This window comes from Tenrec ecaudatus, chromosome 14, assembly GCF_050624435.1.
Source record: "Tenrec ecaudatus isolate mTenEca1 chromosome 14, mTenEca1.hap1, whole genome shotgun sequence".
Lineage (NCBI taxonomy): Eukaryota > Metazoa > Chordata > Mammalia > Afrosoricida > Tenrecidae > Tenrec > Tenrec ecaudatus.
In genome coordinates this window covers 112,714,926-112,727,057 of record NC_134543.1, presented here as the reverse complement: position 1 = coordinate 112,727,057, position 12,132 = coordinate 112,714,926, and the positions used below count along the sequence as shown (strand labels likewise).

Genomic DNA, 12,132 nt, shown 5'->3' with positions numbered 1-12,132 from the left:
GAGAACATTCTTTAGGAAAGAAGGTGAGATAAAAATAGTTTGCAGATAAATAGAAGCTGAGAAATGTTACTAGTAGAGCCGCACTATACGGAATGCGAAGGAAACCTCTTCAGGTCAGAGGGAAGTAATATCAAAAGGAAGCTTGGAGGAGTGGCGGGTGGGTTTGAACCACCAACCTTGACGTTGGAAGCCCCCCTTCATAACCCACTATACCACCAGGGCTCCTTCACTGAAAAGTCAATCGGGCGGTTAATATACTTCTTTTTCCTATCTTTATTTCTATGAAAGGTGACTATGGAGAGAAGACAGCTTTTCAAGCTGCGCAAGAATCATTATCCAGGGCACAGGGGTTTGGCTAGAGCGGTGGTTTCTCAAACTAATAAGCACAGGAACCGCCTGGAGATCTTGTGAGAGGGCAGATTCTGATTTCGTGGGGCTGGGGCGGGGCCTGGGATTCTGCATGTTTAATGAGAGTCCCCAAAGCCAGACTCAGTGCCACCGGGCCCCTGTCCATTCATAGCCACCCTAGAGAACAGGGTAGGGCTGCCCCTGAGGATTTCAGAGCCTGTACATCTCTATGGGAGTAGAAAGCCTCATCTTTCTCCTACAGAGCAGCTGGTGGGTTTGAACTGCTGACCTCATGGTCAGTAGCCTACTGTGTAGCCTAGTGTATGCCATCTAACCAAGCGACTATCCAACCAAGTAGCCATCTAATGCCACTAACCAAGTGACGCGTATTCTGTGAGGTTAGTTTTCCTGCCAGGGAAGTCGCGGCATCTGTTAAGCTCTGGAACAAGATCTCACGCTCTTAGACTCTGGAGGCTGCCTGGTGACAAAACTCCAAATTGGGATTCAAGAAGTGCCTGGACATGAAAATGCTGGGACACTAGACTAAGACATAGGAGCCCTGGTGGTGGATTACTCGTTGGGCAGTTGGAAACCATCCGCTGCTCCGAGGAAGAAATAGGAGTGCTGTTTTTTCCCCCTCCCGTAAAGATTTCCAGTCTTGGAAATCCAGAAGGTCAGTTCTACTCTGTCCTGTAGGGGGCGCTGGAGTGGGAATGGCTTTAATGGCAGTGAGTTTCGTTTGGGTTTCGAAAGGCTAAGAAAAGGCGAGACGCCAGAGGGAGCCCTTGAGCAGCAGAAGGAATGTGAAACGTGGGCCTGTTAATGCCTTTGAACATAACCAGCCCAAAGCCAAGCAAGAGACTTGCAGTATATTTGCTAAGAAATAAAGTCAGAGTGGGGCCTTGGGAAGGCCCTGCCTGTCCTTCTCAGCTCTCCTGGGTTCTCTGAATGCCAAGAATTCAATACAACCATCTGGCCCTCGTCTAGCCCTGGCCCCTCGCTGTTCTTCCTGACTACACTTGTCTTTCTCTGGAGGGTCCAAGGCTGATCTGCCTCCCCCGCCCCTCCCAGCCTCTGGCCTGCCATTCAGCAGGAGCTCAGTGCTGCTTTCTAACCAGTGTGTTACACAAACCTAGCTTCACGAGATGACACCCTTCCCTAGGGTAGCTGACCCTGCTGCTGGGGCTCATTCATCCTAGAAGGCCAACTCTTGAACAAGCGTAGGAGGTGGATGGGGATTCTGCCCAAGTGATGTTGCGGGGTGGGGGAGATGGAGAGAGGATGGAGGAGCTGGGAAGAGAGGCCAAGGCGCGATCGCTGCCAGCCACCGCTGACCCCCGTGCCTACCCAATGTAGCTGATGGCGTCACCCATCACACACACTAGGACACTTGTCCCTACCCTAGTCAGATGCCCGAGTCAGATGCCTGCAGTCAGATGCCCGAGAGAAAGTTACCGCTGAGCCACACGGAGGGCAGAGGTAGGGTGAGGAAGGAGACAAGGGACCCAGTCCTCCCTCAAGGTCACTCGGTCCTGTTTTGATTTCAGAGAGGGGCAGTGCTGGAGGGGCTCAGAGGTGCTGGCCAATCTTACTGTTTAGTTGAGGGCAAGGAGGTCCCGGGAGGGGATGGCCCTGGTCCAAGGCCGTAGAGAGATTAGATGGAAGAGGTGGAAACAGAAGTCTTCTCCAATCTCTTAGCTCATTGCTGTCTTGATTCTCCCTGCCCCCCCCCCCCACCTTCTCCCCTGCAAGCACCAACTTCTGATTTGCTGAAGATGAATAGCTTCTGCTTCTAAGGTCCCAAGCTTGATTTCCTTTTGAATGATAAAAACAAAACCGATTCTTCTTCTGGAGAGCCGGGCAGCTCTGTTGTTGCCCTGGGCACAGCCTACCAAGGCGAACCCCTCCCTTCTTGAGAAGGTCGAAGGTGGAGGAGTGGGGGACCAGTGGGGACTCCATCCCTTAGAAAGGAGAAATGTCTGGCGATTGGGTTACAATCCCCGGTCTTCCATGACCCCAGTTGTGGTACGGAATTCTACATACGCAAAGATGTTCAGACCAAAACTGATCTTGGGGAGCAACGGGGGTTGGCAGCTTCCTTTCCCAGAGGATGAGAAAGATGCCGCCTTTTACCATGCCCGATGTATCCCTGCCTTTGACCTTGCCCTGATGCCCACCGCTAGCAATCCATGCCAGCCCTAGCAGGTCCAGGATATGGGGTTCACTCACTTTATCTAGGGACTCCTTCTGCCAACCAACCCTGATGGACCTGTGTGTGGTGCCACAGGGGAGTCGAGCTGAGAAAGACACAGCCCGACCTCTGAGTCGCTCAGCGGGCCTGTGGGGCTCAGAGGAGCAGGCTGTGGTCGATCCCGAGCGGCTTACCTCACGATGGTGTTGTAGCCTGCTTTGTGGTAGTAGAGCGAGTTATTGTAAACGGCGTGTCCACAGCCTTGGAAATAATGCGGGAGTTGAATGGACCGGTAACTGTTATTCAAAAGTGCGGGCCAATCTTTGAATTCCTTCACCAAGATGCCTGTAGGAGGGAAACCAGCAAAGGGCTGTTAGCTTCTCTCTCTCTCTTTCTCTCTCTCTCTCTCTCTCTCTCTCTCTCTCTCTCTCTCTCTCTGGCTGATGAGGACGAGGCAGGGGGAGAACTTAAAAGGAGCACAGGTCAGAGCGAGATGCCCTAGCCAGGGTGAAGGGTCTGACTTCCAATTCGAAGTCCAGTTCTCGTCAGAGATGCCCTGCAGGGCCGCTCCCCCACTCTCTCTCTGACAGTGACCACAGTCCGTCCTGGTAGCAGGACAAGGGGCATGCCCGGTGCCATGCAACTACAAAATGGTCTTCCCTTTCCGCCCCAGGGCCTCCACCTCTGAGAAGGGTCGCCAGCTCACTCCCAGAGGGAGGGGCAGCCTGAGGTAGGCCATGCCCAAAGAACGGGGTTCTGGACACGTATTTCTTCCACATTTTGGCTTGGAATTCCTAAGACCTGTAGCCATGCTGCAATGCGTTTGCCGAACTGGAAAAACTGCCCTGGAGGAGGGTGGGGTGGGAGGCCTGTCCCGGCAGTCTCCCTGATATCTCAACTACAAGGCCTCTCCCCACAGTGTCCAACCAAGAAAGGGCGGATGTCCGTGCTTTCGAAAAATAAAGAACAAATCTGAGATAAGTCAGCAGGGACGTTGGACGCCCCTGAAGAGAATAAACCTGCACCAGGTAGGCGGCCGATGACAAGCACCACCGAGCAGCGCCACCGGCCAGGCGGCAGTACCTGAAAAGTGTTTGATCACCCAGATCCGCTCGTCGCTCTTGTTGGCGGAGTCCCTCATCCACGTCCCGAACGTCTCCTTCACTTTAAACACTTGCGTCGCGTTTCCAATGGACGCGATCACCGACTCTGCCCAAAGAGAAAGGAGAGTCACTTACCTGGGAGTGGGGGTGGGGGTGGGGGTGGGGATGGGGTGGGCATTGAAGGCAACTCAGGGCTGGGGTTCAAACTGAGTGCTTTGTGTCGGTACCTGCTGGTGGGGACTGGGGGTCATGGGCTTTGTCGTTGGCTTTCCCCACGGAGGTGTCGTCGTTGGGCACAGCACACGTCTCACCTGTAACGACAGCAATGAGCCGAGCAGATGTCGCGGGCATGGGGAGGGACAGGTCGCCTTGGAACGAACTGATCCTTCCCCTTACCTCACAGCAGCCCTGGCGGCTGGCAGCGTGGTGACCTGCTGGGCTGCAATCCCAAAGGTCAGCCGTTCAAATCCACCGCCTGGTCCGAGGGAGAAAGATGAGGTTTGCTAATCTCAGGAAGAGTTCTGGTCTCAGAAACCCGTAGGGGGCAGTTCTAACCTGTCCTAGAGGGTCACCAGGAGCTGGAATCGACTTCGTGGCATATTTCGTCATTTTTGTTCCCCTCCCCTCACTCCAGATCTCGTTCCTTAGTGCCCCTCCTGTTAGGCCCGCCAGGTAGCCTGGTTGCCTGCTTTAAAACCCACACCAACACCTGTGCTCCCAGTGGGTTCCCCGCAGCTTGCTGAGACCTGGCTTTGTAGGATCATGTGGCCCCACAGGGAAACGTGCATATGCCCCCGTTGGCGCTCCACAGTCTTGGGGGAGAGAGGGCTCCCTGGGCAGGTGCCACCACTGTGACAGATGATGGCCTTTTGTCTCACTCCCAGGGAAGCTGCTGCAGGGCGTAGGGAGCTGGTTCAGAACTGAAGTGGCCCTCACTGCAGGGGCTTGGTGAGTGGGGGCCCAGCGAAGCAACGCAGCCTCCCAGGGAGAAGGAGCCATGGGGGGCAGGGCTTGGAGACTTTGAGTCTCCTCCCCGCCATTTCCCTGGCCTCTGCTTGGAGGCCTCCGAGGGACAGCACAGGTCCTTGGGGGTGCTGCCTGATCTGAGGTTGGTTGGAGGCTGCCCCTCCTGTCCTGCGCTGCGACTGGGCAAAGCTTGGCTTTGGGTGAAGAGGGGCCCGGAGGGGAGGCTGGGAGGGGAGCTGTCTGTGGCAATGAGTTGACCGGGATGGGCGGGCGGAATGGAGCAGAATGGGGGACTCTGGATGTCTGGGCACGGCCCCCCTCCCCTAGACAGATTCTGAGGAGTACACATCACCGAGGGATTACCAGGGGAGCCCTGGCGATGCAGTAAGTACACATTGGGCTGGGATCCGCAAGGTCGACAGTCCGAAACCACCAGCAGCTCCTGGGGAGAAAGACTGGGCTTTCTTCTCCCGGGACCCACAGGGGGCGGCTATGAGTCAGCTTTAACTAGATGGCAGCAGCTGGTCTGGTTTGTGGGTATCAGACACTGAGGGCCGCCTCAGTATCTGACTGCAGAAACTCCCAGAATCTGTGGAAGGGTTTTTTGTCTTCCCGCCCCCCACCAGCACTAAAAGCAGTGGGCAGAACCGCACATGGTCTCCCAGCTTCTTGTTAGCTATATGAATCCTGCTTCCCTGAAGAGAATGGCCCAGGGCAGTTTGGGGTCTCCTCGCTCTGGGTTTCAGCTGGAGTTTCTGCAGACCCCTTGCTTCTTAGACCCTGTGGGGCTTCGCACAAGAGACAGGCCTGGAACACCTCCAGCTCTTATTCTCATGAAAACCACAGTAGGAAACTCCCTGCTATCAAATCCATGCTGACCTGTAGTGACCACCCTGTGGACTGCCAACACGGTAAGTGTTCCCAGGAGTAGAAAGCCCCGGCTTTCCCCACTGCAGAGGGGCTGGAGGTCTCGAACTGCTGACCACTCAGCCCAGTGCGTAACCACTAGGGCTACCCACGAGGCTCTCACTACTTCCCGCTGGACTCTCCAGACTCTGTGGGGACAGGGAGGAGGGGGTTAAAGAAACAGGGGAGCCGCCCAGCTTAGCTGCAGGAAGCCTGGCAAGTGAGGCAGAATGGAGGCTAATGGACTCTCAGTTAATGCAGTTCTTACTACTTGGGGTCCCCAACCTCTGCGAACACAGCCTCTTAGTAGATGTGCTAAGTAGCACGGAGTGCTTCTGCAGACACCGGTGGTCACTGGCTGACAGTCTTAGGCAAATTAGAACTCACTCAGAAGCTGGGGTCAGAAGCCCTCCTCTCTCCAGGGAGTGACCCTGCCCCCTCTCTGTAAGGGCAGCAGAACATGGGGCTGATGCTAATGGAGGGGCGGTCGGTGCTGGACTGCCGGGGGAGCAGATGGGTGTGATTCTACTTTGTATGGACTGCTGGACAGAATTATAATCAGGCTCCGTTTATTGGGGAATGGAGGGGTGGCATCTTTGAAAGCACCCATCGGCCCACAAACAAATGCAGGACCCCTTACTGCCTGCCTTCTGGAAAGAACAGAGAACCAAACAGAACTACCTACTTTTTAGGAAGGTGTAGGAGAAATTCCTGAGAGCAAATGTAGTGAAGAAAGCTGATGGTGCCCGGCTATCAAAAGATATAGCATCTGGGGTCTTAAAGGCTTGAAGTCAAGCAAATGGCCATCTAGTTCAGAAGCAACAAGCCCACATGGAAGAAGCACACCAGCCTGCGTGATCATGAGGTGTCCGTGGAATCAGGTAACAGACATCAGAAGACCCAAAACATACAAACCAAAAGACATATTGTTGAGGATGAGGGGGGTCAGAGCAGAGACCCCAAACCCATCTGCAGACAATGGGACATCCCCTCACAGAAGAGTCACAAGGAAGGGATGAGTCAGCCAGGGCACAGTATAGCACTGATGAAACAGACAACATTTCTATGGTTCTCGGAGGCTTCCTCACCTCCCACTTCTGGCTAAACCTGAGCATGTACACTGGTACAGATAGAGCTCACAACATGCAGAATCCAGGTCAGATAAACCCCTCAGGAACAGAAATGGGAGTAGCGATATCAAGAGGAGAAGGGGAAGTGGGAAATGGAGGGGAAGAAGGGGGAGCCGATTGCAATGATCAATGCACAATTCCCCACAACCCCCCCCCCCAGCAGGATAAACAACAGAAATGTGGGTGCATGGAGACAGAGGTCAGTGTAAGATATAGAAACAATAATAATTTGTAATTTATCAAGGAGTCATGGGTGGGAGGGGGAAGGAGGGAAAAAGAGAAGCTGTACTAAGGGCTCAAATAGAAAGTGTTTCGAAAATGATGATGGCAGCACATGGACAAATGTGCTTGACACAGTGGACGTATGGAATGTTAGAAAAGCTGTAAGAGCCCCCAATAAAATGATTAACACAAAAGAGAAATTCCTGAGCGAGAAGTGCCAGCCAGGGGAGCCTGTTCTATGTTTGCCAGTGAGGCGAGGCATCAGGCGGTACTCCAGGCTAACGGCGAAAGGCTCCTCAGTCCATCCTTTTGGGAAGATGCTCTAGTGTCTCACCCAACACGTATTGCCATTCACGGTACTGTTGCTCTCAAATGGAACCCACTGTCATCAAGTGAATTCTGACTCTCAGTGACCCTACAGCACCGGGTAGCACTGCTGACAAGGGTTTCCGAGACAGCCTCATCTTTCTCTCTCGGAGTGGCTGGTGGGTTTGAGCCGCTGAACTTGCAGCTAGCAGCCCACAACAGAATGGCTGTCAAATCGACTGACCCACAGTGGCCTCGGGTGGGCAGAGTCGTGCTGCTCCATACACTTTTCAAGGCAGTAACCTTTTGGCTGCTCCATACACTTTTCAAGGCAGTAACCTTTTGGCTGCAGATTGCAAGGCCTGTCCGCCAAGTTGCCCCTCGGTGGGATCGACCCACCAACCTTTTGGTTAGTAGCCCTGCAGGTAACCACGTGTGCCACTCCAGACCCCCCTTGCTTCTGGGCTTCCAATCACCTTTCACTCCCACCACCCTCCCAGCCACCCGCTGAGTGCCAAGCAAGTCCTCTTGCCCTGCCCGCGCTGACATCATGATGCCCCCAGCTGACAGAGAAACTGGCATCCAGAGGTGTTCAGTTCATGGCCCACGGTCACCGATCAGCACGTGGCAGAGCTAGCTCCGAACCCAGGCCGGCCGGCCCCCCAGCACATTTTCCTTTCGGAGATGCTAATTCACTTTGAGGCCCAAGTGTGAACGAAGTGCTTGAAGATGTGTCCCCTCCGTGGTGCTCACACCACAGTGGCGGTTACAGAACTTGGGGAGTTTGGGGCCACGGGGAAGAGGCGAGTTCTCTGGGTCAGGAGTAGTGACCTGTGCACTGGCCGTTAAACATGTTTGGCTGCCGCTGGCCTTTCGACCGTCTGCTGCCAGGTGGTCCTGGAGGACCCGGAGGGCCCTGGGGTCCAGGCGGGCCGGGCGGGCCTTGGTCACCTTTGGCACCTGGATGGAGAAAGAGAGAGATTGATTGCAGAGCCATAAACAGAGATTGGGTTTCCAGGGGAGAAAAGGCGGCACCAGGAGCATTCCCAGCCCGCCCAGGGCTTTGGTCTACACCAGCCGCTCTCACCTCTTTGGGAGTCCATGACAGTGATAAAGTAGCAACGAAAATAACGTTATGGTTTTGGGGTGCGGTCACCACAACTTGAGGAGCTGTATGAAAGGGTGGTGGCATCAGGAAGGTGGAGGAACACTGGTCTACACAGAGTTGAGACACTGGTCTACCCAGTTGAGACACTGGGATGATCCTGCAAGGCCGGCAGCCGCCCCATGGGAGAAAGACGAGGTCACGAGTTACACTCCCAGAAACTCAAAGGGCAGTTCTCCCATGTCCTATAGAGCCACACTGTCATTTCCACCAAGACCACATCAGCTCCTTCAGTCTCTAGGGTGGGCAAGTCGAGATACATGGATCAAGGGCCCGGGCCTCCCCCTCTTTCTGCACAGGGGCACGCTCCGGTCTGCGCTGCTCTCTTGAACTGGGGGCTCCCCTCGGGACGGTGATGGGCTCTGGCTCCTCCTTTGGGGGCCTCGTGGGGAGTGTGGGGTTCTGAGTGTGCAGGTTTCCATGTCCCTGAGCATCCCACGGTCTTGCATTCAAAGGATGCTGCTGAATATTATGCTATCAGAAGACATTCTACATTTGAGCTCTTTGGCCTAGTGATCCCATCCCCCTCCTCACCGCCTCATTTCTGAAGCACTTTGCAGCAAACAGGATTTCACGCTCCCTCGCTCCTTTGGTCTCAACACCAGCCCCGCTGCCGTGGGGTCACGTCCAACTCCTAGCGACCCTCGGCGGTGCTTCCCAGACTGTACCTCTTCACAGAAGCACAGAGCTCAGCTCGTCGTTCTCATCAACACAATGCCTGGCAAATTGTAGGTGCCCAGTGAGTGCGAAGCAGAGGGAGGGATAATTGGTGGGCGAGCTGTTCAGGGTCATTATTCAGAACATCTATCGTTCTAATGTCTCCAGGACCGACAATCAGATCTTATTCATTTCCATATTCCCCACTACTAGCACGGTCCTCTGGCTAATAAAAGGTGTTCTCTGCATTCAATCATGCTTTTTGAATGTATTAATAGGATAGCTATTCTTTTATGACATAAACGGTCTGCTAAGTACTGTGCTTTCGTCTCTCCTCCCCCATCCCAGGTGAGCTCTCACCCTCGCTTCTGATTGACTCTAGCTGCCCTTTCTCCCCCTAAAACCAGCCACCAAAAAAACCCCACTCCCGTGGAGTTAATTTGAACTTCTTTCCACCCCATAGCACCGAGTCGAGCAATTCCTTAGGGTTTCCAATACAGCAAATCTTTTATGGCAGCCCTGGTCGTTTAGGTTCTCAACCTGTGGGTCACGACCCCTTGGGGGGTCGAACGACCCTTTCTCAGGGGTCGCCCGATTCATAACGGTAGCAAAATGACAGTGATGAAGTAGCAATTAAAATAATTTTATGGTTGGGGGGGGGTCACCACAGCATGAGGAACTCTATGAAAGGGTCACAGTATTAGGAAGGTTGAAAACCACTGGTGTAGAGGTTACGTGTTGGGGTGTGACCTGCATGGTTGGCAGTTTGAAGTAGCCAGCAGCTCCAGAGGGCAAGACTGGGCTTCCTACTCCCGTAAGCAGTCACAGTCTCAGAAACCCACAGCGGACTCATTGAGTAGCACAGATTCAATGGCAATGAGTTTGGTTTTTGAATTCTCCTGTGATGTTCCTGGTTTGTTTGAACTGATATTTTGATTAGCAGCTGAGTGCTTCAGCTTCCCCAGCGAACGAAAACACACACACACACACACACACACAACCCCGTTGAATCGATTTCAACTCTTAGGGTTTTCAAGACTAGATTTTCATAGGAGCAGACAGCCTCATCTTTCACCCCAGCTGTGGCTGGTGTTTGAACTGCAGACCCTGTGGTTAGCAGCCAACACCTAATTCTCTTTGCCAGGAGGGCTCCTTTCCCTCCCCACAGGCTTGAACATATAAACCCAAACCAAACTCACTGCCATTGAGTCTATGCTGACACATAGCAGCAACCCCATGGGGTAGGGTAGAGCTGACCCTGTGAGTTTCTAGTACTGTAACTCTACAGAAGTAGAAAGCCCAGTCTTTCTCCTTCAGAGTGGCTGGGGGTTTCAAACTGCTGACTTTGAAATTAGTAGCCCAACCCCGAGCCCCTATGCCACCAGGGATCCCTGTTTAACTGCCTCTGGGGTTTTTGAGACTTCCGATCTCTCTAGGAGTAGACAGCCTCCTCTTTCTCCTGTGGAGTAGCTGGTGGGCTCGAACCACCGAATCCGTGGGTAACAGTTCAATGCATAACCCACGACAGCCTCGGAGCTCATGACTTGGACCCAAATGATCCAAGTGAGTTCTGCTTGGAGCCCAGCTTTGGTCATCCCAGGTTGACATAGCACGCACACTTTGCTCTAGATGCCACCATTTGCTACCTGCAGGGGGCCAAACAAGGAGAGAAGACCCATGACCCCTGGGATTGAACACCAGCCAGGTGTCTGGGCCTACTTTCCCCTTACCTGTCAGCAGCACGTCGTTGGACACGTCCCCTTTGTCTCCCTTCTCACCCTTCTGCCCCGGTGGGCCCTGGTTTCCGGCCACGCCCAGCTCACCAGGGTCTCCCTTTTCCCCTGGGTTTCCTGTGGCTCCAGGTAGCCCTGAGAATAAATAGTGTGTCATTCTGTGGTGAGAGAAATGGGGGAGAAAAAGAACACTGCACTGCGGACTTTCCAGAGAAAGCAGCTTTGAGAACCAGACATTTGTGCTGTTGTGATAGGCAGTGTATTGTGCCAACCTGGCCAATAGGAACATGTGGTATTAATAAGGTCATAGTTTGATTGGAGGGAAAAAAAGATAAATGACCCAGGCAGCCCCGCCCCTCACCTCCCTCTCTTTGGCTCTCTGGTGATCTGACCAGTGTGCAGCTACTTTTTGCGACTTCTCTGCCTCAACTTGTGAGCTACACTACCTGTGGGACAGCCAACCCATGGATCATGTTGCTAGAGCTTGAGGTTCCTTCTAGACCTGCTTTGCCACGCTGCTGTTGTATACATCGCTTGAGCTTTAGGCTGTCGAATCCTGTTGTCTTGGATTGCATGAGTTCGATATCCCATCCCAGCCTGCTTCCCTAAGCCCCTGAGCTGCTGATTGATGGTGACCGTCCTGCTGTTTGCTGCCTGTGGCTGACTGCCTGCCTGCATTGCCATAGGGAAGACTCAGCTGTCTGCTTCCTTGACCTTGGACCCAGCAGCCCTTATGAGTTGAAGGACTTCCAGTAAATTAACTGTTCCACGGAAGTGAGCTGACCTGAGCCCTCTGTACTGCTGTGTGGACTAACTAGCCAGTATATTCCTTTGGGCTGTATATATCTATCCATATCTATATCTATGTCATTGTAAGTGTCCTGATTTTGTTTCTCTAACACACTGACCAATCCCCATTCTTCTGTTCTCATCCTTATGGTACTGTGATGATATTCCTTTTAGAGTGAAAAATAAACTTGAACCTCCCCCTCCCATTCTCCAACTTCCTGCTAGGCCTTCCTATAGGATACTCAAAGACAATAGAGAAGCGCGGACTTCCAAACGGGGACGCACCAGAGAATCGGCTTACACTCCGTCCCCAGAGCCTTCCTAGTTCATGTGGTTGGCTCTTGGTGGACTCTCATAGATGGGGAGGTCGCCACTGCATTACAACACACCACAGACTGAACTTGAATGTTCCACACTCCCAGCAAAGGCGGGCGCCCCCAACCCATAAAGCAGGCGCTCCCAATGCCTGCCATTTATGCACAGGGAGGGGCCACTCTCCAGAATGGTTTCCGCTCTCCTAGACTCCAGGATCCCTACAGAGGCCAGGCCCAGGTCGATGCAAGTGCACGGAAGAAACCCAAGTGCCGATCAGGGCATGTGAATGTCATGAACACAG

At 53.5% G+C, this 12,132-nt stretch overlaps 1 protein-coding gene across 1 annotated transcript in view; it reads right to left on the bottom strand.

Annotated features, from left to right (window-relative positions):
* GLDN (gliomedin) overlaps nt 1–12,132 on the bottom strand; it is a 66,496-nt gene that overhangs the window by 3,230 nt on the left and 51,134 nt on the right. Inside the window, exons 5-9 of the mRNA XM_075531913.1 lie at nt 10,725–10,862; nt 8,004–8,132; nt 3,870–3,953; nt 3,623–3,748; nt 2,734–2,884 (exon numbers count right to left, since the gene is read on the bottom strand). Of these exons, the coding sequence (XP_075388028.1) occupies nt 2,734–2,884; nt 3,623–3,748; nt 3,870–3,953; nt 8,004–8,132; nt 10,725–10,862 (628 nt within the window). The remainder of the gene's footprint in view (nt 1–2,733; nt 2,885–3,622; nt 3,749–3,869; nt 3,954–8,003; nt 8,133–10,724; nt 10,863–12,132) is intronic.